The sequence below is a fragment of the Anser brachyrhynchus genome (assembly GCF_964034855.1).
Source record: "Anser brachyrhynchus genome assembly, chromosome: 1".
Lineage (NCBI taxonomy): Eukaryota > Metazoa > Chordata > Aves > Anseriformes > Anatidae > Anser > Anser brachyrhynchus.
In genome coordinates, this window is record NC_137694.1 from 47,631,051 (window position 1) to 47,657,711 (window position 26,661).

Genomic DNA, 26,661 nt, shown 5'->3' on the forward strand with positions numbered 1-26,661 from the left:
TAGAATACGAAGGGGCAATTTACAGATCTAAACCAAAGTCAAACCCTGCCTCTGACAGAGTACTGTCTTTTAACTATTTGTAAAGAAACACTCACATTCATCACACCTATTGAGAGCATTGACCAATTTGTCTTTTCAATAGCCAGTAAACAGCAAAAGTCATTAAAAAAAAAAGCAAAGTGAAAATTAAGTTTTCTGCATACAATTTCTAGTTCTGTTTGTTGTTGGATTTAGAAATATCAGTATTCAGCTAGTTGCTAATACCAGATAGGCAGAAATTATCAATATGTTTTCATTTGAACATAAAAAAGCTCTCACTTGTTAGCAATGTACATAATTAGCACATTTTTGCTGATGCTTTCCATTGATCACCGTGGCTTCTAGGATGTGACTGAAGAAGACAGTGCTAGCATTATAATGGTAAATTGTAATGACAGAGATCTGCCTGCTAGGTAGTATTTTAATATTTATCTATTATTTCCATTTCTACTTCTCCCCAGTAATAAACTACTAATCCTAAACCTGAGTGCCTTTGACAACTGTCAATGACCAATTAACACTTTAAATGTCCAAACTTTCTCAGTGATCATAGCTCTGAGAGCAAAGGGACATTTCAGAGTCTAAGGCGAGTAATTCTATATGCTTGGGAAAGGAAGGAAAGGAAGAACAAGGACTCAGCGACATTAGGAGTCTGTCACAGCAGTCACAGACTAGCTTTGCTATTCCCCTGGAATACCAGGATTTCAGCAATAACCCCATGCAAAGCACACATGGGAAAGTCTGGCTGCTGCAGGGGGAAGAAGCCTCGGCTGGGGCAGGCACCAAAACAAACAGAGGCATCATCCCGTTTCTCATAAGGTGTCGAAGCTGCAGCCTCGAGGGCTTCTGCACCATCCCCTGGCCCTCAGGTGGGCTCCCCGGCCTCCATCTCCCTTTGTGGAGCCGTCAGTCAGGATCACGTCCTCGGCCAGGCACGCTGCGGCCACTTGCCAGCTGGGAACAATGCCTGTGCCACAGCACGCCATTGTGCTCCCAGCGGATTACACAGGCAGGGCTGTCTGCCTGGCATGATATTATTATGTCAGTAGGACTTTTCTTTCTCCCGGAAGACGTAAGCGCTGTCATCTTTTAACAAAGAAACCCAGTGCCAACCTGCTGCTAGCCGGCGCTTTTAGCAGAACACTGCTGCTTTTCTTGGAAAGCGCTAATGGGCTCCTTCGTCACAAGAGCACCAGGGGCTCTGGGGAGGAGCATGGGGAGGCCTCCATCATGGTGAGCCCACAGGAAGAGGGCTCTCGGCTGCTCTCCTGCCCCTGGCCCAGAGCCCCTGCCTGCAGGTGGGATGCCCTGGCTAAGGGCCACCCATGGACCACGGGGTTCACATGGGGCACCGCTCACAACTCTGGGCTCTCGCCCGTGGCAGGAGGTTGTAGCAGCAGAAAAATGGCACTCGCCAAGATATAGATTTTGCTATGTGGGGCCTGTGCTCCCCTCCAGCTCCACAGCCCTGAGTGGCCTGCAAGGAGGGGCTGGCGCTGGGCGAGGAGCAGGGCCGCGCACACCACCGGTCGCCGCCGGCAGCAGGCCAGCCCTGTGTGTCCCACCATGGCCACCCTGGGAGCAGCGGCTGACACACCTGAAATTCTATCATAACAGCCTGGGATTTCGCCCTCTGAGCTTTGTTTCTGGGTGGATTTCCTGAAATCTCTTCTTTTTTCCCTGCTTTCATCACAGATGCCTCACACTGCCCTGTTAGTGTGTGGGAAGGCCCCCCTCACTGGTTACGCTGCACGTGCAAGCACATGTGCAGCCATGCTCAGAGACCTCCTCATTGCTCCTGAGTCCCGCAGAGACCTTCACTTCTGGCTGGCGGGGGCCAGCAGCCCCCACAAGGCTCCCCTATTTCATCTTTTCCCTCCCAGCCCTTGGGTTGGTCACACTCAACAATTTCTGGAGGCGTTTTTCCCCTCTGCAACAGTGTTACACCACCATTGCCTTGTACTTTCTGCTATCATTGGGTCTCTTGGGGTTATTTATTTCTCATGACATAATTTCAATCAAGTTTCAGAGTGCTCGGTTCCTGTAAAGCAGCATTAAAGGGCTGTCGCTGCTGTGCCTGCTGATGGCGGATTAGAACAAACATGACTCCATCTGGCTACATCAATCTTTCATGTTCGCCCATCTGTGGTTTGTCCTGCCAGCTAAAATCATTTATCATTAGAATAGATCCCTTCTGGAAATGGAAAAGGGAAAATGAGACCATTTGATGGGCTGAGTTTAGGTGAGTTTGAGATGGCTGCATGAATCAACTCCCAAAAAATTATGAGCTGCATTCCTGGCCCGTCCTGGGAAACATGCCTGTCTTCACAGATATTAAATGTATATGCTTCCACAGGAGGCCAGGAAGACAAGCCAAATACGTACCCGTCTATTGCAGGAAGACTGCCTGAGGGATGTCCTGGTCATATTTGTCTTTGTGCACATCAAGAGAAACCCCACAGAAATCAGGGCATGGAGATGATTCTAGCACAGGCCTCAGCAGGAGGCAGTGTGTTCAGAAATGCTTAAGTGACCCGAAGTCCTGTTTTCAAAGGTGACCTAGTAGAAGAGGCCAAGATTTATTAATGCCTGTCAGCAATTGCATATGTACATTTGCAATATAGAAGCTATGCTCTTTAACATAGATTTTTCCCTCCCTTCTCTGTTGTTTATCTAGGGCTTGTATTTCCAGAGAATAATCCTCTTCCCAGCAGCTAGGAAGGGGCGTGAAGCCCTTACACATCCCCAAATCCCAAGAGCCTTCAGATGGAGCATGCTCACGATGCAATAGAGCACCAGTCTTCCTGGGGGTCCTTGTCTTACAGTGGTGCTTGTAGCACTCCCAGGCACCCACTATCATCCAGACATGAAGAGGTGACCCAGAACGGGGCCAGAGATGCTGGATATACACTGCAATAAACTGCTGAGCCTCCAAGCACAAACAAGCCAGTCAGCTGTACTTCATTACCACCTTAGTCATTACTTTGCAAATACTTGGTTTTCTGCCAGAATTCATCAACATATTTCTGGATTCCAGGAGTGTCAAGAATTCATACCAGCTGTTCATTAGTCACTGCTCACCAGTCAACTTGCTCATGCTAGGAAACGTCAGTGTTTGCTTAGAACAGAAATCGCACGGGCTCACCTGCCAGGCACCCCACTCCCGAAGATCTATCAGTGGAACATGGTAGCTAACATTTTGAAGGACATCTGTACCTGGAAAATTATTTGCCCAGACAGTCAGGTAATGTTTAAACAAAGAGCAACAGCAAAAAAACTGCTGCAGACTTGTTTCCCAAAATAACACACTCTACTGCATGACTGTCTTGAGTGGCTCTGACCAGGGGGTCTGTAAAGGGCTGGCACTAGGCTCTTAATTGCTGCTCAAGGCCTTTTTGAGTGGCAACATGGCATTTCAGGGGTACTTCAGGCCCTAAACACCACATTCAACAAGGCTCTGGAGCAGAGCCCTGGCATCAGCTCCTGCTTCATTGCATTGCTTCATGTGTCTCTGCCTCATGTGGTGATACGACAGTGTCACTTGGGCTTGCTTGTCCCTCTTGAAAGGTGAGGCCCATACATTGAGGTGGCTCTGACCAGGAGCCAACTGCTCACCGAGGACTCCCATTTGATCATCTGAATAGCCTCAAAGCTCGCTGTTACCCGGTGACAGGGCCAGCAACTCTTTGAAGGGGAAGGAAGAAAAGGTGAAGCAATTTGATCAAACCAGAGGGTTCGATCTGCTGCAGAAGTACATCAAAGCCCCCAGTATAGGACTCAACACGCAAGCATTACACAGTCATATTCTGCAAAGACTTGCACACTCTGGCAAGACTTTTCTTCAAACTGAAGAGGCTGCAGCAGCTGTTCCTTTCATGATTTGATCCAAAACAAGTAAATGGCCATATCCCAATGACTCTGCTGCATGCAGCTCAGCCAAAGTTGCTGCCTGCCTTGAGTCACCACAGAGTGGTAACGTCAGCTTGACACAGCCTCTCCCATCAGCTGGTCCTGGGTGGGTTCCTCCTCAAAGACAGCTGTCCACTGGCTTTCGTTAATGCCAGCATCTCCTTTTTTTTTTTCTGTTTCACATAGTCTTTCAGTGTTAGGGGTTGAACTGCGCAGCTCTAGCTTACTGCTGAGCACTCCCAGTCACTCACTGCCCAGGGGAAATGAAATACTGCAAATGAGCACGTGGCCCAGTTCAGCTTCTTCATCTTTGCTCTGTCCATCCTTGTGCCAGTGGGATGACACCCGCTGCCCTGGGCCTCCCGAGGATATATGAGAAAGAGGGCGACTTCTAGGAAATCTCTTTATGTTAGGAGACTCTGCCCCAACACACAACATTACCCAGTTCTCGTATTTTATTTTGGATGATTGTGATGTTGGTCATTCACAAGAGCTGGGTTTGGCTTTGGCCTGAATGTCCCCAGGGTCTGTCAGTCTTTTCCATAAGCTTACTCATGCCCATCTTTGCTAAAAGAACTCAAGTGGGAAATTACTGAGAAGCTAAAGCGTAAGCGTGGAGTCCAGTGTATTAAATGTTCATTCAGATGAAAGGAAACTGCCTCTGTTACAGGGAGATAAAGAAGATACAAACAGATTTTAACTGAATGGTTGGTATTCTCCAGTCATTCAAAAGGCAGGCTTTAATTCCTCTAGAAAGGACAAATGAAAGAAAAAAGCACAGCCCAAGGGAAGGGAGGAGAGAAAGACATTAAAAACATAAGACAGTATTTCCCATTATGAAAGGGGTTTGGGGGAGACATAATGCTCAGAACTACATTATTACAAGATTTCTTGTGATTTATGATAAATCTTAGAGCTGACAGAAAATGCTTGACATAATTCAGTTAATATTACAAAAGCTCTTTGGAACAAGCTAGCACAAGCTTTATACCTTTAACTTAAGATTAATTAAAATTCTTACACCAAGAGCCCACGATATTGTAGAGACACCACACATCCCTGCAACATCATGAATGTTGTGGTTGTAAAATGAACATATGCAAGACTGATGATGATGAGTTTTGGGGATAGTTCTTTCTGGCATTAGTGTTGGGTTTTGGTGTGGGTTTTTTTTGGTGGTAGTGGTGGTGGTTTGGTTTTGTTTTTGTTTGGTTTTTGAATAATCTTGAAAGCTAGCTAGAAAAAAAGAAACCCAAATTGTGTTTGCTATACATTCTTACTTTCAAAAATACAAGCATTCATTGCTGCTCACTGAACATTGAAATCTGCTGTCAGACAGTTCAGCGTCATTCCCAATGGACATCACTTTTCACAAAATGCAGAGCCGCTGTGCGTAGGAGGCTTCAGTCAAGCCCACATAATGCCAAGAATTATTCACTGAAAAAAAAAAAAAAGAAAAATTTAAATAAACATTGTCCAAAGAAAATGTAAATCACCACACTGAAGATGAAGACTAGGACCAACCCTTCACAAAGGCAATCTGACGAGCCGCTGTTAGCTTTCCTCCTGCCTCTGTTTTGAACCTGCGCACTTTGTTCTGCCTCTTCTTTCTTGCTTAGGCTGCGGTAATTTGATTATTTTCTTTGTCTCTGCATTCCTGTTCACAAAACATATAAATAATGTGTTCCACATCTCCTAGCCTTTCAAAGAACAGTGAAGCTTGCTCAGATTTAGTGACATATGGCTGCAGCAACTGAGAACATGCTATATGTTTATTAAAACAGTAGGTCAAAATGATTATTATTTTCGGTTGAAACACTTCAGAAAAACTTTTTAGTGAAATGGCTCAAAGTGGAAAATATGGTTTTGGACAACTATAAAACTTTTTATTTATTTATTTATTTAAATTTCAACCCTTAAAGAAAAAAATTGACTTTCATTTTGCTTCTTCCTTTCCTCTGACCTTTCTACACTAGGAGGAAGGAATAAAGCCTACGTGGTAATGGAGATACCTTAGGTTAGATCACCAAATGTGAAGGCAGTATTGCTCTATAAATTGGAGGGTGGGAGGAGAAAGAAAAATGACCTCTTCTAGTCCCTTGAAACTCTGTCAAACCCCCAAACTTGTTCTGCTTCCACCCAACCTAGAGAGGCAATTCATGGCTTGAAATGTGTTGAGACATATTTCCATTAGGAATTATTTTCTTATTAAAATCAGAATAACTTTCAAACACATCAACGTGTTTGTATCAACCAAAAAAATCACGTTACGTCAGACCTCATTAGAGAGTAGTGCTGATGTGGCAGTCCTCTACTAGATACATGCACTGAGCTGATGGCTTCATGCTTTTTTTCCATTCTCCCTTTCATCTCCTTCTTCTCCTCTTTGTTCTTTGGCGGGTTTCTGAACGGCAGCATGTTTTTCTTGGCTGATTCTCAGGAGTGTCAATTGACATTGTTGGATCACTGGATCTCATCTGCTTTGATTTCAAACCTATTTTAAACCCATTAAAAATCCAAACCACTTGTCCTGTTCTGTTCCCACTCCTGCCTGGTTTCCAAAAGCTCAGACATATTTAGTCAAGGGCAATGAGGAGCCAAAGCACCTCCCAGTTTGTGTCCGAGGCTTGTCCTGCCTGTCTCCTGGCTGTGCAGGGCTGCGAGTGCTGTGGTTACATGGGGCTGCTGGAGCCCATGGCTGGGGCCCAGCACAAAAGGGGGACCTGGGAACACCCCGTGTCCCTGACAGGATTTTTAGAAACCCCAAAGCAATGGTTTGGGGGGGAATATGAGGAGTCAGGTTTCAGAGCTGTTGTTGCAGTCCATGGACTCCTGTGTCTGGTACCCTCAGCTCATGTTTTCAAACACTGAACTGGGAGAAACAGAGAAATAGGGCTTATTAAATCTGTTCCATGTTCGGATACCACTGGCCTACAGGAGCTACAGCAGCTAGTTCCCACCACCCAGATCTGCAGTGACACAGGGAGAGCCTTGTTACCTCCTTGCACCACCTCGTGTTTGGGAAAACCTCCCCGTACGGGCGGCCCAGTGGGGCTCTCACGGTAAAGCCCTGCTCTCCCATCTGGCTGCAAGAGCCTTTCCGTGCTGAGCTTCTGACAGCTTATATCCATGGCTCTGTCCAAGTCTCACAGTCACTCCAGCTGTTAGAAATTTCTAAATTTGTCTTTTATGAAATGTGAATAAATGGTGTCTTATCAGCTCATATCTCTGCAGATGTTTGGGGATCTCATCTCTCAGGAATGTATTTAGAATTTTGCCCTGTGCCAAAATTATAAAGCTATAAAAAGTATTCCCAGCCTTACTAACTCCGGATCGTTCTGAATTTTCCTCTTAAGCATTGCTTATCTCTCTTCATGCTTTTCCGGCGCTTTCTGTTTTTAAACCGAGGAAGAACATTATCTCAGTCCTAATTCAGTCGTTCAGTGTCCCATCTCTGAGAATGGCTGAGACCTGGGGAAGAGCCAAGCGAGCCTGGAATGGAAAACGATGAAATTATTTGACCATAGTTAGAGATATTCCCCAGAGTTTAGTGTCTGGTCTGTGTCTTTAAAAAGTTTTTTACCCTGTCTACAGCTATGAACTGTTCATTCATGTGCAACTATGTATGTGTTTATTTGCTTCTCAAAAATATTAGCTTTGTGGGTTGGTACATTCTGTCTTATGGTCTGCAAAGACATAGAAACTGGAAACGGAAAAAGTCATCTCTCTCTTACTGTTTTGATATCCCTACACTATCCTTTAAAATACTTTAATGGAGTTAGAAATCACCTAAACTTCCTTGTTTTCGCTTTCATTTCTTTTATTTCTTCTTACATTTATTTATTTATATATTTATTGGCGTTCAGTCCTGATTTTCTTTCGCTCAGCTGCATTTTGCACTACGCTGTCTCGAACAATCATACCATGAATGTATGTACCATCAGTTATGTGGAGGGTTTCTCTTCAGTTGCTCTTTATCCAGGTCAGGTTTAGTTCTCTGTCCATCTTGCAGAGGTCTGTCTTCCCCCTTTCATTCTTCCCACTGCTGCATGGATTCTCTTCATCATTCCCTTTCCAACAACAGGTTCCCAAGGCTATGAACAGCCCTCTAGGAACTGTCTAAGGAGTTTTTCTTTTATAGAAAAGATCTAGTGCATAAGGGACATGAATTCATTGCCTGTGTTGTCAGTGGGCAATAAGCCCAATCCCCTTGGCATCATAAAACTCAAACTAAAGGACCAGGGTTGGAAGGCTCAGTTGGTGCTTCAGTGAGTAGGAATGTAATTTCCACTGGGACTGGGGCCACAAATAGACAGAAGTGTTGCAAATCAGAGTGTCCTGACATCTGCTTTTCAGGCATCATGCCATCTTCTGGTCCATGTTGACCTGAGTTGTCCTTGCTCCCTGCGACAGGGTTGGAGATCACTAGGTGTCTGGGAGTGGGACCACAGGGGGCAGGACATTAGAGGGTCAGGACATGAGCAGGTAATTCATCGTGCTAGGCTGATCAGTAGACCAGAGCAGCATCTACCTTGAACATGTCCAAGGGTTTTCCTTTGTACTCTGACATCCCTATCATGCACACGGCTGAAAGCTGCCCAAATGACCGGTCACTCGTACGAACCTGCGTGTGCCTCTGGGTGCTGGAGTGCTGCTCGCCTGGAGCAGAGCCTCGGGCTTTGTGGTCTTCAAGGGGAGTCCAGTTCTCGTGTACCAGAACTGCTCTGCGAATCAAATCAGTTAGCAGTAAGTGGAAGTTATCACTGAACTTGTTTACGAACTGCCCTACCACTCCTGCAGTGCCAGGACTGCTCCCAAGTTTGTCTTTCAGAGATTTTATGGGCATAATTGTGGAAACTTGCCACTGTTCTGCTGTACTTCATTATTTTTAGATGCTAAGCACAATTCTGGACAGAAAGACAGAGACAGTGATCTCTGCAACACTCCTTCATGTGCAAAATGTTAGGCATGAGGCTTCATCAGCTTCTGTGGGACAACACTGCTGATCAAGTAAGGATGTGGGTACAGACTTGAAGAGCTAGGACCTAGCTTGGGGGTTTGGAAAATTATGCTGTCACTGCAATAATATTCTTGTGCTGTGAAGGAAAGGTTTCAAGGCTATCAATAGGATGTTTTCCAAGAAGCCTAGACTCATTTTATAAAGACAAAAAACACAAAGACCGATTGTCTCACAGTTTTGAGTTCCACAAATCATTTGGCTTCTGGACTCATGCTTCATAGCACAGTAAAGAATGTTACAATAACCCAGAAAAGTACAGTCTGTCATGCTTTATCATTTCCTTTAGTATTTATTTGTCTGATATTCTTCAGGGGTGGTTTCTTACACAAAATATTACATCATTTGGTATAAAAGATACCAGCAGAAAGGTAATGAGGGAAGAGAAAGACATGGGGATGCGTAGGATGGATGTGAATTAAAGCTCAGTGGCTGAGAACACGGTTAGTAATTAGGTGTAGGCTACAGGAGTAGGAACAGTTTTGTGAACAGGAGGGAATTAAAGATCATGATGACAAGAAGCAAAGGCAAAGGGTGGATTTAGGCCACAACATGGAAAAGGAACCGATAGTGAAAAAGAAAACATGAAGAGGAAATAAAGAAAAGACACGATAGAAATGAAAGCTCATTTAATTTTATTTTCCAGCCCAAACAGACAAGATGTGTTCTCCTTAATGCTGGCTATATTTGCTTCAGCTAATCAGGTCAGGGCAGGGGAATAAAATCCTTGTCAAAGCTTTCATTCACTGAAAGATGCAGTTTGGAGTAGCTGAATGCATTTGTAGATTAAGCACATAGATTTGACTGCAACAAGAAATAATGATTTGGAAATACTGAAATAAATCTCATAACATCCACAGCAGCTTTTATGACTCATTTGTGATAAAGGCAGAAGACTAAATGGAAGCAGTAACAGTGTCGGCACTGACTGCTACTGGTGCCATCCCAGTGGAAATAGCAGCACATCTGGGATGTGGAAGACCTCAGTTCAAGCCCTTTCTCTGCCTGCAGATATTCGTACCCATATCTCCTACCACACTACTCTGGGATTTGGTGAGTGTTTTGGGGTGTACCACTTTTGCTTGTTTCTGCTGACACGGCGCCACTTGGCGTATACATTTACTTTGCATTTGTACATACATTATTGTAGAGATGGGATGTTCTACCTACTTCTTCCCAAGGCACCAGGTGATATTACTGTTTTCTTATGTGCAATCTCTCTGCTACAGCAGGCAATGAAATTTGCTAAATAAATCTGAAAGAGCAAGGGAAGAACACAGAGAACTATTCAGCTTACAGTAGCTGGTTGGTTAGGATCCTTTTCTAAGAATGAAGCTTAATTCTACTTAAGACTCAAAACAATACCTTGCTGTTACAGGCGAGGGCATCTTTCACACCCTTCAGTTCCTTTGTGAATTTGGCATTTCAGTATACTGAAAATGGCAAGCAGCAAAACTCTCAGGGACCCTAGTCAGTGACAACATCTAATGACATGCAGAAAGGTGCTCCAAAAATAATAGTAATAACTAAGAGAGCTGGTCAGACTTTCATTTCAAGAATAAGAAGCTGGTACAATTAGTGTTGTCCCTGCTGTTTAATGTGGAATTGTCCAAGAAGAAAACAAACGCATTTCTGATCATATGATGAACAGAAGGAAAAGGGGAAAAAAAGAAAAAGAAAAAAAACCAGCTACTGACTCAGTCTTAGGTATGTAGTTTAGACTTTCTTGAAAATGAAGGTCCCACGGCCAGGAAGTGCCACAGAAGCACCCTGACCCTTAGCGCTTTCAGGGACCCACTGTTGGGACTGCATGGAAATCCATGAGGAGCAACTATGTAATGTCTTCCACGGACCTTCAGCTGTCTCAGTAGATGAACAAGATGAATCTTTCCAACATAAACATAAAAAGCAATCAAACCTTAAAGAACCCAAAGCATAGACCCCACCTAAGGCTAAACCTGGCAGGCAACCAGGTCAAAAACAAAGGCAAAAAAAGGCTAATCCCCCCCACAACCACCATTCTTGGCTTCTCCCAGGCTAAGCATACAGCAACTTGAACTCCTTCAAAAATATTGTAAAAACATCCCAGTTACCTGCTGAATTCACATACCCTTATGAGCAAGAGTTGCAGGGCTGTTTATAAAATGGTCTCCTTCTTCAAACAAATTAGCATCTGGCTGGTATCTGTCCCTTTTTGTGTGCTCTTTCATCCCCTTCCAAGCACAGTCACATCAAGTAAGGAGGTGCCCAGAAGCTGGGTCAAACTATTTTTCTCCTCTGAGAGCTTCTAGGAACCAAATCCTAAACCCTCTTGGGTAAAGGCCAGTGGGACCTCTGGCAACAATCTGTCGTTTTACTGGTATCTGCTGCAAATTGTCTCCAGATCCCTACGTTCCTGCTGGATGTTGTGAATCAGAGGCAAACACACTAGGGCCTGAAAGTCAGAGTTGCTTTGAGGAGGACAGAGATCCCCCCTGGAGGACTCCCTCAAAGGAGTTCATGCTTTTTGCTGCCTGTGCTGGTATTTCATGTCTTCACTGCTGCCTGCAGCATGGTTTCGTGATACCAAAACTAGCTGTAAGTAGGAGCTTAGTACAGGCTAATTTAGCTTAATTCCTCAATTTTCAACCAGAGCAGAAATCACGAGGCCCTTGGCATCTTTAATATCTGTAAGAATAAGGCAGCTGCGAATAGGATGGCTCCCTGGCTGTCTTCCCAGTCCATACGTGTCCTACGTCCATGGACACACTGAAGAACTAGGGTTGTCATATTAAATCACCTAGAAAAAAAAAAGATATTTAAAAGCTCCCTAGTGATCCAAGCTTGAAAGCAGCCAAATGGTGACTTGACTAAATGCAGACTCATAGGCACAAGCCACCTGAATCCATAGCTCTGCTACATTACGCTGCCACAAGAGTACAGACAGCACATTCCGCATTTATGAAGCCCTTCTAGTTTAAAGAGCTAAGTGGTCTCCCATTTCCACTTACAAGAAGCTAATTCATTTGACAATGTGACATGCTGTAGATAATTTGCCAGATGCATGTTAGACACGCAGAAGAAGAAATTCCCCTTTTAAAGTGTATCTTCTGCTACAAATTAGGCCTGCCCTCAGTGATAGTCACACTCGGTAGGTAACCTGTACCATGAAGCCTGACTGTAATTAGTGCTCTTAGTCCAGCACGAGCTCTTTCTGGCACTGAGTCCTTATACTGCATCACAATGTGATGACTCTTACTGTACACGTTCTCCTGTACCTCAGCCTCATATGGGTCAAGGAATCTTAAATATGAACTGGCTTTGTCCTCTGCTTAGCAAAAGAGAGGAGATTATTGTCAGAGACCAGAAATAGCCATGATGTCACCCTGCGTGTACATCCAGCAGAAAGCAAAACCATGCCTAAATCAGAGTGGAAGGGCTGACAAGACCCCAAAGTAAAAGCAGCATCTGAGCTGAGATGTTGATAGTGTGGAGAGGGGTGTGGAGATGGACAGATCTCTCTAATATGCTGGAGCTGGGTATTTTAAATGCAGCCCACGCTCCACGGGTCCATGTATCTGCCAGGCGCATCCCCAGAGCATCCCACCACGAAACAGCCACTGCAATGACGGTGGGCAGGACGCGAAGTCCACGGTGCTTATGGCTACTTAGAAGCCAGACTTTTGTGCCAGCATAGGCACAATCATTGCAATAGGTGCCCTGTGAGTGAGAGGGCTGGTATCGTCAGGGCTTGGGGGCTCTGGCCCCCTTTGGAGGCTGCACCGTGAGCCTGGGAGCCAGGCTGCTTTATCCACCACTGCCAAAGCTCAGCTGCACCCAGGGCTTGAGCCAGGCACCAGGGCTGAAATAAGAGCCCGAGCCTGAGCCTGCTCACCCCGGCTGCTGGCAGCTTTCTGCCCGGGAGATGCCGAGGCTGGCAGCGCACGGGAAGCGGCCAGCAGGTTAATCCCCGTCGTCGTTTGTAGTGCGTGGGATGGAGCAGAGGGATGACGCAGAAAGCATCAGTGCTGTGGGTTTCTATGGCACTTGAATTTCATCGTTGTCTTGCTATCTGCATATCAATTACCAAGAAAAGTAGGGAACAAGGAGGGGCAGAGGTTACGTGGGAGCTAAGAAAACAGCGGTGGCAATAATCCAGCAAGTGCAGGTTCCATTGCAGAAATTACGCTGACTGCCTACCAACAGTTTTCTTTCTTCAGCCAGTCCTTCCCACCTCTTTCTCTCTTGTGCTTTGCTTTTTTTTTTTTTTTTTTCTCCTGAATCCCCTGTAAAAGGAACATGTGCAGATTAGCTGGTTCCCCTTCATTCCTGCTTGTTCAAAATGTACGGTAAGAGGAGAGGGAGAGAGAGGGGAGAAAAAAACTCAAAATGCCTGGAGCCATAGCTTGTGGATAAAAAACAGCTGCATGTGAGAAATAATTGATGTGGTTTTCAAACTGCTGCAGTTTGGAGAATAAAATGCCAACTCAACCCTTGCTTCCAGAAGGATGACAGAGCCTAAAAGACACCTTCCTAAAGCACAGCCCTGTCGGAGGCATTTTGGTGCTGTGAGTCAGAGAGCTGTAGCAGCTACTGGACCTTCAGGACACCAGAACAAGCCCTGGCCCTCTCTTCCCTCCCATGAACCTGAAGAGAGGACAGCGAGGGGGATGCCCGATTTTGCGACCAGGTGAGGAACCCTTGCTGGAGCACGGGATCCCTTTGACTTGCATAGGGGGACCCTTCTCCTCACTAAGGATCGATGCTATAATCAGAGGGAAAAGGGTTCAAATCTTCAGCAGACCACACAGTAAGTGGATTTGTGTGTGCTCAATAAAGGGAGTTACTATTACAAGCAACATGCAGAAGTCTACCCAAGTGGCTGTGGTTGTCTCAGCTTTGCTCCCACATGGACTGGGCTGCAGTGAGGGTCTCCAGGACTTCTTCTTCCTCCCTTTTCCAGGTTCCCTGCTGATCCTTTGAATTCTTCCCTGTGGTGGGCAGAAATGGGGTGCTTTCCATCCTTATTACAGGCTTCTGAAGAATGGTGCTACCACTGCCATGATGCTTCTGTGACTTGACTTCCAATTACACTAAATCCTGTGCAAGTGCTCTCATTCCTGCATGCACGCTGGCCCAGCATGCAAAACACTTGGCTCAGAGAAGTTGATCCCTGGGCACAGTGAAACAGCATTTTGGTTCCCTCACCTTCTTCATTCTCCTGTGGAGTGCTGCCCTATAGCAGAACTCAGCTTTAACAGTAACTTAAGCAAGAGAATATGAAGCTTTAATCAGTAATTGTAACTCCAGATTATCCTTTGCTTTATTTTCATGCAGAAAACTTAGGAATCAAGCTGCTACAAAATATGATGGGTCAGTGAAATGTTTTCATTACTCATTTGGAAAAAAAAAAAAGGAAATGTGCAAGACTGATTAGGTTTTAACAGAACGGATTAATGGCATGATACAAAAACAGATGAGAGGAAGGTGGCTTCAGCCCCCATCCAAAATCCCCTAATCAGATGTCAACTTCCATTGACTTCAGTGGACTTTGCATGAAGACCACATTTTTTCTTTAAACAGATCGATTTTGATTCCTTTCAACAAAGCTCTTTTGACATGTTTAAATCATGTATGTGGTACAGGAACACCTCTTCTGGAAGGGAGGAGCAGATCATGTCCTGGAAACAAGAACCACCAGATCTGGATGAGCCGCATGTTCTCTGAAGCCAAAAGGACTCTTCGTGCTGATCCAGTGGCCACTCATCCAGACAGACCATCACCACCTCACACGTGGCAGAGCAAAGGGCCAGAAACATACCACCTCCACCACCCCGATACCTAACGTTGGGCACCAGGAACACTGGTAAAAGACAAAACAGATCAGCAAAAAGGACACAGAGCAAGCTGTAGCTGCCATGGGGAGGGACCCTGTACAGGTCTGTGGTGGCTCTCCGTGCACAGCACAGCACAACACACTGCGCACCGGTGTGAGTGGGGATCCAGAGCTCTTTGGCCCCATCTCTCGGACCCGGTCCCTCATCTTCCTCACCACGGGGTGATGCTCCGCGGGGTAACCCCTCTGCTCCTGGCACACAGTGAAGGGGCCATGCCCGGCCCTCGGGGGAGCTGTGCGTGCACGGGCGGACACAAGTTGGCACATGTGACACCACTTAAAATAGCCAGACATACCCGAAGGGCTGCATCTGCCCCGAGGGCCTCCTGTTAAACTGTAACAGGAGTCCCGCATACTTACACAGGTGCCAGTATACAAAATGGTGATCTTTGAACAAGCCTCTAGTTAAAAGTAAATCTGATCTTTTGAATTTTTGACGTTTTTATGACAAAAGCATAGGCCAGCCTGGTCTGGCCAGGCAGGGGGTGAGGTATTCCATCCATGTTTTGCTTCTAAAATTAGCTTTGCATGTTGAATTTAAAACGCCAGTCCCAGATCATCCCTACCCTGGGCAGGGGACTTGGGGGAAGAAATTTGTGGAGGCTCCTCTCACGCCACCTGATTCAGGGCCCAGGATTTCGCCCAGATGGAAAAGGCTGAAGGGCTTCCTTTAGAGGTGGGACCCCGAAAGACACTGAGGGAAGGCCTGCGAGCTCTGAGCCATCACCCCTTCTTCCTGGGACATGTACATTCAGGGAAAATCATCGCTCTTTAAACAGTTGGTTAGTGCAGTCAGGAGACACCAACACCAAAGAGAGCTGATCTTCATATTTCTGTTTGTTTGGTTGTGTTGTTTTTTTTTTTTTTTCATCTGCCTGCCTACCTGCAACCACCTTGCAGATGAATGACAGCCGGAAAAATCACGTTTTTACTGAACCAGCAGAACAGGATGAAAAACCCATAAGCCTCCAGTCCTGAAGAAGTTTTGGAGGGAGGCAAACACTGTAGTCCTCATGATTTTGTGATTTCCTCTTCTAGCACCTCAAGAGACAATGCTGATGGACAGAGAAAACAAAACCATGCTGAAACATCTGTGTGGGCTTCCTACCCTCTGCTGAGCCTCCACCAGCTCTGCGAAGCCACAGCTGCCCACGCCTGCCCTGGGGAGGTGCCCGCAGCTCGAGGCCTCGCACAGCTCCATGGCGGGCATTTACTGAGCCACCGCCAGGGCTGTGTTTGTCCAGCTGCCGTGGGACCTGCCCTGCTCCTGCGACGAAGGGCCAGGAGGATCAGAGCTGCCAAGGGGAAGCACAAACTCAGCCAGAAGCACAAGCAGGCCTTACCAGGCTGCAGAGCTGCTGGGCAGGAAAGAAGGTGCAACCCTGTTGTTTGGCTTTTTTGAGCTCCAAGGCCTGTGAGCCAGTGACATCTGGAAGGAGCAAGGTGAGGGCAGCTGACCTTGCATGCTAAGGCTGATTTTTGGATGTCCTGCCTGCGGTCATCTGGAATTTTTCCTTTATTCACTCCCACTGTCCAAGCAACTGGTCCAATCCACCAACACAAAGTCCCCCTCCTCTGCCTCTGCTGTAAGCACGTTCTGACCACACGCTCTTCCTCCTGTCCCAGCGATTCCTTACCCAGCACACAGCCTCTCTCCCCCCGTTTTCCCATCACTGGCTGCTGCTCTTCCCACTCATTTCTAAATCAAGACTGGGTACGCTCGCACTCTCCCTCTCCATCCACTGACACCGCTGCCTGTCTCCTCTCTCAGGACTCTGTCGGGCATTTGTCCAGTGCAATCTCTCGTCCTCCTGCCCAGGGCCTTCTCCAGAGCTCTCCCTGCCCAGGGCCTTCTCCAGAGCTCTCCCTGCCCCTGCCAGCCTTTCCTTCTCCTCCCCAGCATCTCCCACTCCCCCTGCCCAGACAACTGCTCCCCCGTGCTCGCAGACCCCAGCCGCCGCTGGTGCCGAGCGTGTTGGCTCAGCAGCGATCGCTCGGGCTCTGACCGGCGCCGGGAGGCTGCGGGACGAGGCCCCGCCGGCGGCCGCGGGGTCCCGGCATGTGCCGGGGGCTGGAAGGCGCTGCCTAGACGCGCACAGGGCTTGTGCCCGCCCGCGGAGCAGGGCGAAACGACCGCAGCAATGCCAGCGAACCGCCTCTGCGGTGTGCAAGCTGGCGCCGAAAAATCAGCAAGTGGACCGAGATCGGCCGACCTGCACCTTTCAGGGTACGGACACAGAGACAACGCAGCCCCGCGGGTCAGGCGGCCGGCTGCTGCCAGCAGCTCGCAGCCCGAGCACCCCCCGGGGAGCGTTTCGGCGGCGGCGCGGCCCCGAGCAGCCGAGCCGGCGCTCAGCACCTCTCCGCCCTCCCTCCCCTGGAGACCCCGAAGCGCTCGGCAGGGGGGGGGAAAGCCGGGGCGCTGCCGAGCCCCCCCCGCACCCCCGCCGCGGCTGGGATCGGACGGGGTCGGATGGGCGCGGGGCGGAGCGGCGCGGGGCGGAGCGGGGCGGCGGCGGCGGGGCGCGGGGCGGCGGCGGGCGGCGGAGCGCGGCGGGCGGCGGCGGGGCCGCGCGGGGCCCCCGCTGATGCCGCGCAGGGCCCGGAGCGCCGCGGGGCGGCGGGGCGGGCGGCGCCGCGGCCGGGGGCTCGGAGATGGGGCGAGGGACGCGGCGGCCGCCGCTGCCGCTGCTGCTGCTGCCGGTGGCGGCGGTGCTGGCGGTGCTGGTGCCGGTCCTGCCGGCGGTGCTGGTGCCGGGCGGCGCTGCTGCTGCAGGTGGGTCGCGACCCCCCGGGAAAGCCCCGTCGGAAAGGAGGGGAACGGGGAGAGGGGAGAGGGACCCCGGGGGAGAGGGGTCCCCCGCCTGGCAGGGTTCCCTGCCGCTCGGACGGGGAGATTGGGTGCAGGTTGGGGCTGCGACCCCTGGGGAAGCCGAGCACCAGCACTGTTCCTCACAAGGAGAAACCCAGCTGGGAAGCGGGCGCTTGGTCGGGCACGGGGCGCCAGTGGAACATCACAAGGCAAGCGTTGCTAAAATGCTTAGGCAGGAAGCATATGATTTTCCGCGGATGCTTTACAGGTGAGTCATGGTATTCGCTGCGTGCTCTTGCTCATTACGGAAGATCCCAGTCCAGCAGCACGCGCAGGACAGAGAACGGGGTATTTAGTCGGGCAGATGCTTTTAGTGCAAGTAAGGAAAAGCACCGCGCCGGGGCTGTGGCAGAGCAGTCATGAGCTCGTGGCTCACGACGTGGAAACCTTTATGCTCTCATCTGTCTTTCTGCCAATTCCTCTTGCATGCAGCACTAAACTGGAAAGCTGTCACTTTCCATAGCGTGCGGTGCTCCGCGTCCGTCACGCGACTCTAATTCAAGTGAAAACAAACACCCTTTAGAGGGGGTTTCCTTTCCCCCCTTCCTGCCCCGGGTGATGAGCAGCAGGGTCTGCGTGCCAGCAGCCTTCCCCAAATCCTGCTGAAGCCGAGGTCCCTGGCCCCAAACCTGGCCGCAGGTGAGGAAGGGACCCTCCCTCTGTGCCTGGCCCGAAGGCGGCTGCAGTCAGTGACCGAGGCCGGGGAGTACCAGGAGATGAATGCTGCTGGGGGCAGCCGAGTACCTTCAGCTTCCAGCGTCTTGCATGGGAATTCGGTAGCCAGCCCCCCTGGCACAGCCTTGCCCCTGCCCTGGGGACAGCCACCCTGGGGACAGCCACCCCCCCAAGGACAGCCACCCTGAGCACTGGCACCACTGGGGGCACTGGGGACCCTCCCACCAGCCAGGTCCTCCCTACTGCCTCCTCGCTGAACCCAAGCAATAACCTGGACCTGGCTCAGGGTGCTGGCTGAGCCCTGCTGCGTTTGCCTCTTCCCGAGCCCACCTTACGATCCTACGGCTCGGGGAACCGCAGCAAAAGCTCACCTATTTGTTTAGCGGCTAGCTGTGCTGCGTTACGTGTAGCCAAAGAATCTAGGAAAGCAGCCAAACCCATAAATTAGGCCAACTTGCGGCAAGCCTGATAACATGATAATAGCACACACTTGCCTATCCCTCCGGAGAGCTGTGTAGGTTAGTTAGTGTTTACACGAGGCTTTGAAAAGTGTCTTCGGGAGATGTAAGGGACATTACGTGAATTTTACAGTTACGTTTGTGTACTTTTCTGGAGTAGATGTGTGCTGCACAGTTAATACAGATCATCTCAGATACACTTCTACACGTAGTGCTTCTGTCTCTGTAGGAAGCTAACTTCACTGAGCCTTTTCTGCTCACTAAAAGCTTCCCAAGACTTTTTACCTGGAGAAGTCCAGAGACTGGAATCAGGAGTGCTTTGTGATGGGTGCATAACAAGCAGCGGTCCACATCTGTTCTGAATAATCGGCACAGAAAACCTGTATAGATCGATGGTGGTAAAAATGTGTTGTTTCCAGGGTGTTTCTTCTTAAGGAGCAGGAGTGGGGAAATCTGTCAGGCTCTGAAGGCTTAGTCTTTGCTAGTGCATAATATGGCTTAATTGCAACTATGACACTGTAGACAAAGGCTGAATAAAGCCCAGATAAAGGATTTATTGGATGCTAAACTGAAACGACCTTTGGACATAACAAAAATGCCAAGAAGAAGCCATAGTAATTGGTGCACAAAGCTGATTATGTATGATTGGCCCAGTGATAAAGAAGACATTATGCACTTCGGATGTTTTGGCCTGCCTGCATCCAAGTCATCAGAGCTTCTTCTTCTTCTTTTTTTTTTTTTTTTTTTTAGTATATTAAACAGTTGCAGTTCATAAAATAAAGCCTTGGCCTCCTGCTATATTTATTAATGAAGAGGTGGAGAGCCCCTCATCAAGCGTTCCCGAACCAGGAGGGTTGCTGTGCAGAGGGTTTCACTCCGAACCCCACAGTGATTTTGTTTTCCTTCGACACTCTGACTGTGATCTTTAAACCGACAAGGCTTCCAGAGAAACCTGAACGCAGCCCACAGAGGCTCAGCTGCGAGGCAGCTTGCCAGCGTCATTTCAACCAAAGATTTATTCCTCCCCCCCCCCCAGTCCTGCTTTACACACATTGGTGACAGGCTTCCCAAACTTCAGCAGCGTGTCGATTCAACCTGCGCAGCAGATTGGGACTGTGGGGAGATCTGGGGTAGGAAAGGAGGGGAGGGAAATGGGGGTGAGGATTTGGGGTCACCGTTTAAAGGAGATGCTCGCAGCAGCTCCCGTGCCCCGACACCCGATGTGCCATGGTGAGATGGGGCACACCACGTGCAGCAGAAGCATGCCACCTTTCTTCTGCCTTGCTCCCCGTCCCCAGCACCGCCTGGGTCCCCTCCAGGGCCTTGGTGACGGGTGGCTGCTGTCCCTGAGGGCCTCCTCCCTGTCCCTGCCCAGCTGCCTGAGACAGGAGGGCGAGGTGCAGGCGTCCTCCTCCCGCCCTCTCTCTCTCCCTTCTCATCCCTTTACAATTCTTGCTAGGGATTTTCCCAAGCACAGGGAAGCCCTGAGGGTGGGGTTGCTTTTTTTTTTTTTGCTTTGTTTTGCTGTTTTAGATGTGCTAAGCTGCAAGGAGAGTGCTATGCGGCGGTGCATCTCCTGTGGGGTTGATGGGCACCAGGGACGTAGCTGTGCCTGGGTGGCGGGTGGCTGAGTGCGGCACAGCCTCGGGGTGGGTGGCGGGGCCCCAAAAGACATCCCACGGTCACTTTGTTTTCCTTCCAGGCCTGGGCAATGCAGCCGGGGCGGGCAGCCCGTGCGAGAAGGCCTGCAACCCCCGGATGGGCAACCTGGCCCACGGGCGGGCGCTGCGGACGGAGACGGCCTGCGGGCGCCATGCCACCGAGTCCTTCTGCGCCTACACCGAGGACGCCGCGCGTCGCTGCAAGCCCCCCGCCTGCGGTCGCTGCAGCGGGGCCCACGCGGGGCTGGCGCACCCCGCCGCCGCCATGGCCGACTCCTCCTTCCGCCGGCCCCGCACGTGGTGGCAGGCGGCCGGGGACGCCCCGCAGGAGACCATCCGGCTGGACCTGGAGGCCGCCTTCTACTTCACGCACTTGATCCTGGTCTTCAAGTCGCCCCGGCCGGCGGCCATGGTGCTGGAGCGCTCGCAGGACTTCGGCGAGACCTGGAAGCCCTACAAGTACTTTGCTGCCAACTGCTCCGCGGCCTTCGGGCTGGAGGACGACGTGGCGCGGAAGGGAGCCCTGTGCACCTCCAGATACTCCAGCCCCTTCCCCTGCACCGGAGGAGAGGTGAGTCTGCTGGGGCAGCCCTCTGCTCTGCCTGGGGCTTGTGTTGCTCGTTTTGCTGCGCCAGGCTCCCCCGTAACCCCATTTATTTCACAACGTGTGTTCCAGGTAATGTAAGCACACTCCTGCCCCTCACTTCTCCGGGCTCCTAGTCCCGCTGTTTTTCCCAAAAAGCTGCTCATCCCTCACCTGGTGAATGAACGTGGACACGGTGGGGGCTTGGGAACTGAAAGGGTCCAAAGACGTGTTCACTAGCTTCACACTTACTCCCGTGTGGAAATAATATGAAAAAAAAAAATTGCTGAGAGAAAAAATACACATGAAAAACGAGATAGTAGCAGAGACAGCAGGTAATAAATGGCACACCTGGAGGCGCTACAAGCAGAACCCTTCCCCATCCTGCTGGGAATTACCGGTAATGTCACGCCGGGCTGGGCACCCAGCCTGGCCGCTGCTCCCTGGGGTCCCCACCCGGGCAGGGTGCCCCAGGACCCGCGCTGGCCGCCAGGGCTGCTCTCTCTAGTGGCCTCGTCCCACCGACGGGGCTCAACGGCGAAGGAAAACCTCGCTCTGATGCCGTGCAGAGAGAGGAGCAAGCCTGGTTCATGAATGAGGGTGCCGGTTTTCCACTGATTGTTGCTGATAAATGCTGTTATTGCGTTTTCCGCTGATAACGTGTTTTGAGGTGAATGTCCTGTCCTTGGAGACCAGCATCCACATCTGAGAAGAATCCCCCGTTCACAGCTTCCCACCCTACCCCCATCTATTAGGGTCACCTTCGCCATGCTTGGGGCATCTCTCTGCAGAAACACAAGGAGCTGCTCACCAAATTGCGTCTCTCAGCTGCATCTCAGGACGCGGCCGACATCCTGCTCTAGGAGAAGCTGAGTCGTGCCCTTGTCAGCTCAGAAACAAGGATCTCCAGACGTGCCAGACTGGCTCACTGTTGTTCCATTCAACTAGCAAAGGGTTTAGCTCACGTGGTGTGCAGGAGAATCATAGAATCATAGAATATCCTGAGTTTGAAGGGACCCACAAGAGAAGGTGATATCTTCTCTTCTTCTTCTCCCTCCATCCTCTCCTGTCCCCCAAAAGCAGGCTAAATAGAAGAATGTATCAGCACCCAGAATGAGGGCTGCGTCTGGCAACAACCTGTGCAAATCCTGGCCTTGCGAATCCCTCTGCAGGTTGGTGCAACGTGAGGGCACAGCAGGACTGAGGCTCTTCTATGTCGAAACCATTGCCTACTTCAGGCAGGGCAGAAATCTGGTATTGTTTGGTGCGTCTGCGGTAGCCTGCTGCAAAACAGGCTATGTACCGAGCTTGCTCCTGCAGGATCCCTTCTTCTGGCATTGCCTTAGTTTGTGTTATCGCAGAGAAGCTGTAAAAGTCAAGATCATTTAATTATTCCAGGGTTTAAACAAAAGTTGAGTCCAAGAGGCTGGAGCTTATAAGATTTTATTTACATGGCACACTTCAGTTCCCTGCACTTAAAAACCACTTCTATTTACCTGCAAAGTAATAACAGCAACTTTCTGGTGACCAGATGGCAAGCGTGCATGCTTAGCAAATATCGCATTTAATTTATTACAGTGTGCTACATTCCAGCAATTACTCCTAACTGCCAATAGCAACATGTATCTCACCTAAAGAAACATCGGAGTTTTGTGTTCTGTTCAGAGTTATGCGGTGGTTTACTCCCACTTCTGGCAGTACCTAATTCCAGACATATGGAAACAGTAATTTCACTTGAAACAGTGGTTTTAAATACGCATTCATCTGAAATGTCCAAGGGTATTATTTAATTGCAGCTCAGTTCCCACAGTTTTCTTTAAAGCACAAACATAAATTCCGTAAGTGCTACTGGATTTCTTTTTAAACTTTCGATAGCTTTTTAGTGCGATGTAACAACTACAACCCATGATCCAGACTGTGTATCACACCATCTATATACCACTTTCTCCCACTTCAAACGTATCAACACCACATGTGCATTTCCAGGCACGGAGTCGGGGCCTGCAGGATCTGGCAGCGTTTTGTGGGACGGGGGGGGTTCTGCCTGCTGCTGGCAGCTCAGTCGCTGCTGCCCATCCCTTGGGATGAGTAATTTGCAAAGCGCAGGGGCGGCCTCAGGAGGTGGCTGCTCACCCCAAAAGAGCATCAGAGCTCAGCAGACCTGGGCTGGTGGTCCCTGCTTTTCACTGTCTGCAAGCTGCGGGCAGCCCAGGGAGGCGGTGGCGTCACCGTCCCTAAGGGAGTCCAAGGAAAGGTTGGACGTGGTGCTTAGGGACATGGTTTGGTGGGTGACATTGGTGGTAGGGTGATGGTTGGACCAGATGATCTTGAAGGTCTCTTCCAAGCTTTATGATTCTTTGATCCACATTTCTGGTGCCTGCAAGCCCCATTTCAGGGCAGCAGAGGCAGAATCTCATTGTACTCAGGGGGTTGTGGCCTCTTTTTAGCAAGTCCTATGGGTTAATTTGGAGCAAAGGTATATCTGCTTCGTTTTTTACTGTGTGCTTCTTTAAGAAAAGAAAAATCAGACCTTTTGCATTTCCTCTGCCCTCCAAGGACTTGGCAGTTCCTTTCAGGAACCCGAAGCCCTGGTTTTGGGTCTTAAAGGTTGTGTCAGTGGAATTAAGCACGTGCTTACAGGTAAGCGTGTACTCAGAGCTCCTGTGGTTCCACACGTACGGCCAGGCTGTCCCCTTCCCACACGGGCAGGAAGGAGGAGGAAACCCCATTACAGCCAGCCCGGGTTTCCAGCAAGCCTCAGGCACCTGCCAGGCAGAGGGGTCAGGCTTGCACCACTGTGAAAGGGAAAACAAACTCCTTCCCTGTCAGGGAATAATTTTGGATCAGCTGCATGCAGAGAGGTCACTGAAGACTCTCCTCATGCTCAGTTTAGTGAATTGTTTCACAGCAGTGGCTCATTTAACCTAGGCAGGAACCTCTAAATGCCGACCTTACATTATCAGTGTTTTAAGAGAAAGGCTGAGGCCAAGTTTTAACCTGGATCTTACAAATGTGCCACAAACCCAGGGTATTTTTGTGGTTTTCCAGGGTGTAACCCTTCAGCCACATTACTTCAAGAGAAATCAGAACTGATTCATCAGCCAAATATAATCTGATCTAAGTAAACAAGACGCAGAAATAAACTCTTTCAGTGTTGTGCTCAGACAGGAATGCCATTTTTATTAGCACATGTAAAAGGCCATCTTCCCTCCCATATTTTGGATCATATTAATATTTCTTCCTTTACAGGCTAATCTTAAAACTCTCGTGGACTAGGGATCAGTGTTAAAGGCTCATCTAGAAGGGGCCCTTAGCAGATGTTGGTTCTTTAACTGTGAGTGAGGGTGACTGTCCACTCTGCAATGCAATTATCTCATTCACTTTAAATTCCCATCTGTGGTCAATTCAGATTAGCTCGCCTGAGTGTCCCCATTTAGACAAGCTCCGGGATAAAAGGACCTACTGAAGCAGAGTCTCCTTGACAAGATTTTAGTAAATTAGTAACTTATTTGAGTGTTCATCTATTCAGAATACGGCTAATAAATCACTTTGAGACTTCAGCCATTGTTACTATTTGCTATTAATAGGAGAGGCGTATTTGCAGCTCGACTGTTTTCCAGCAACAAACTCTACCACACTGCTGACATGTGAAACATCTCATACCGCTCTTTTACTGTGGGGTGTGCGTGTGTGTGTCTTACTGAGCATTTTATTGATCTCATGTGCTTTCTGTAGGAGAGAAGCCTTCCAGTGCCTTGCCTTGCACTGTTACTGCATGCAGCCCGCCTCTGTTCCCCAACGATTTGCACACCAGCCCTACTGGTTCTACCTGAAATTAACTCTGTACAGCAAAACTTAAGTATTGTCTTGCTCCTCACAAGTTTGACCCTGACAGACAGCGAGCAATTTTAACACTTGGTGACACAAACAGGAGTTAAAGGTACTCAGTGGATTTTATTTTGGTACCCTAATTTTGGGTGGTAGGAACAATTTGCTGTAGCCTAGGAGCTTTTGCCCACTTTTTGCCTTTTAGGCCTAAATAAGCTTGGTTTTAAACTTACCATTGGCATCATTAACTGAAGGTAAATCTACATTGCTCTGGTCCTGGCTGGTCCTGTTCAGCAGTGCACAGGACAGGTGAGGGCACAGTTGCAGAAGTACATTTTCATACCTTGTCCCATCTCTACAATTTGTAGAAGTACATTTTGAAGAAAAAAAAATAATAAAAAAAACACTCTTTAACAGCATCTTCCTGATCATTTTGTCCTTGGGAAAATGCTTCTTATTGGGCTCTGTACAAAAGTGCTGCATGTGAAGGAGAGCCTGTTTACCCAGGAGTGATGGGGGTGATGGCCAGACGCAGCACAGCTCTTTGCATTGTGTCCATGAATTTTGTGAAATACGGGGGGCCTTATTTCATAAGCACAAAAATGAGGATTTCTAGGGAAAATATTAGTGACATGAAGTAAATTAAGTCAGGGCAGAGTCAATGATATGATGTAGGAACCTAAAAATCCCAGGTTTTGGTGGCTGGTAGTTCAATGCGGGGCGGATTCAGGTGAAAATGGGAAACCTGAGCTTAGGTTTCATTTGTGCCTGAGAGAATGCAGGACAAGGACAGCTCCAAGCGCATGCAGAGATGAACCTTTGATAACCAGGGAATTTTGCCACGAAAGGCACCTGCCCTCCAGAGTTTGGGCACCACCAGGGGTGAGCAACAGAACAGTTTTCTGGGCACCGATACCTGCTTGTAAAGTTTTCCACAGGTGGAGGACCAGGGATGATCCTGCCGGGTCTCTGGGCCAGGCTGGGACTACTGCGGACTGCAGCTCTCCTGGAGCAGTGATGTGTCCCTTTTCTGGGCCTCCTGGGGAGCTCAGCGCTGCTGGTGGACCAGGGACCAAGGCAAGAAGCTTGTCCCACCTGCCCAGCGATCCTCTGCTTGATTCCCCCTTTGCAGCCAGCCCGCAGGAAGGCCTCATCATCTCCTTTTCTCCCTGGCTGTCCCAGGGTTTTTGGCACTTGGAGTTTGGCCCTCGGCTTGGCCAGCTATTGAAATGCAGCCACCTCTGGGATGGAGCATAGCCAGTGTTTAATAGTGCGTGCCGGCAGTCCCCTGTTTAAAACAGCAAGTTTCTAACTACTGCAGATCAGGGCTTCAAGATCGGCCTCCAATTATGGCTAAAACAAATTATTCCTAGGAGCGAGCTTGACCAGTCTGTGAAAGGGGATATGTTGTATATTGTCGGCTGCCAGCAAGAGGAAGAGTGGGCTCCAGGGCTCCAGGAGACCCTTTCCAAACTTAGGTTCTCATGTAGGAAGTAAAGAGCACCATACCCATGTGAAACAACAGGAATTTGGGTAGGGAGAATTTAATTCTCTAAATTGGCATCTGGCCTTGTTAGCAGGGTTATTGCTTCCCTTGGGAAAAGGGCCGCAGGATTTTAGCGGTGAAGCCGGAGCCTCTCTTCCGGCACTGCACCCCACTGCTTCGCTTCACTGCTCCTTGCTGGCATGGAGGGAAGACTGGGTCACTTGTTCAGCTGGCTGTAAAGTGGGGCTGCCATATTTC

The 26,661-nt window shown here is 49.2% G+C and overlaps 1 protein-coding gene across 4 annotated transcripts in view; it reads left to right on the forward strand.

Moving 5' to 3' along the window:
- The first annotated feature begins 16,838 nt into the window (after window positions 1-16,838).
- Window positions 16,839-26,661, forward strand: part of NTN4 (netrin 4) — a 39,231-nt gene continuing 29,408 nt past the window's right edge. Inside the window, exons 1-2 of one of the 4 annotated variants that reach the window (XM_080552277.1) lie at window positions 16,839-17,067; window positions 20,548-21,077. In XM_080552277.1, coding sequence (XP_080408403.1) covers window positions 20,604-21,077 — 474 coding nt within the window. In that variant the 5' untranslated portion in view covers window positions 16,839-17,067; window positions 20,548-20,603. Of the gene's footprint in view, window positions 17,068-17,383; window positions 17,617-17,670; window positions 17,921-20,547; window positions 21,078-26,661 lie in introns of those variants that run through there. The other 3 variants (XM_080552274.1, XM_080552275.1, XM_080552276.1) reach the window with 3 other exon arrangements.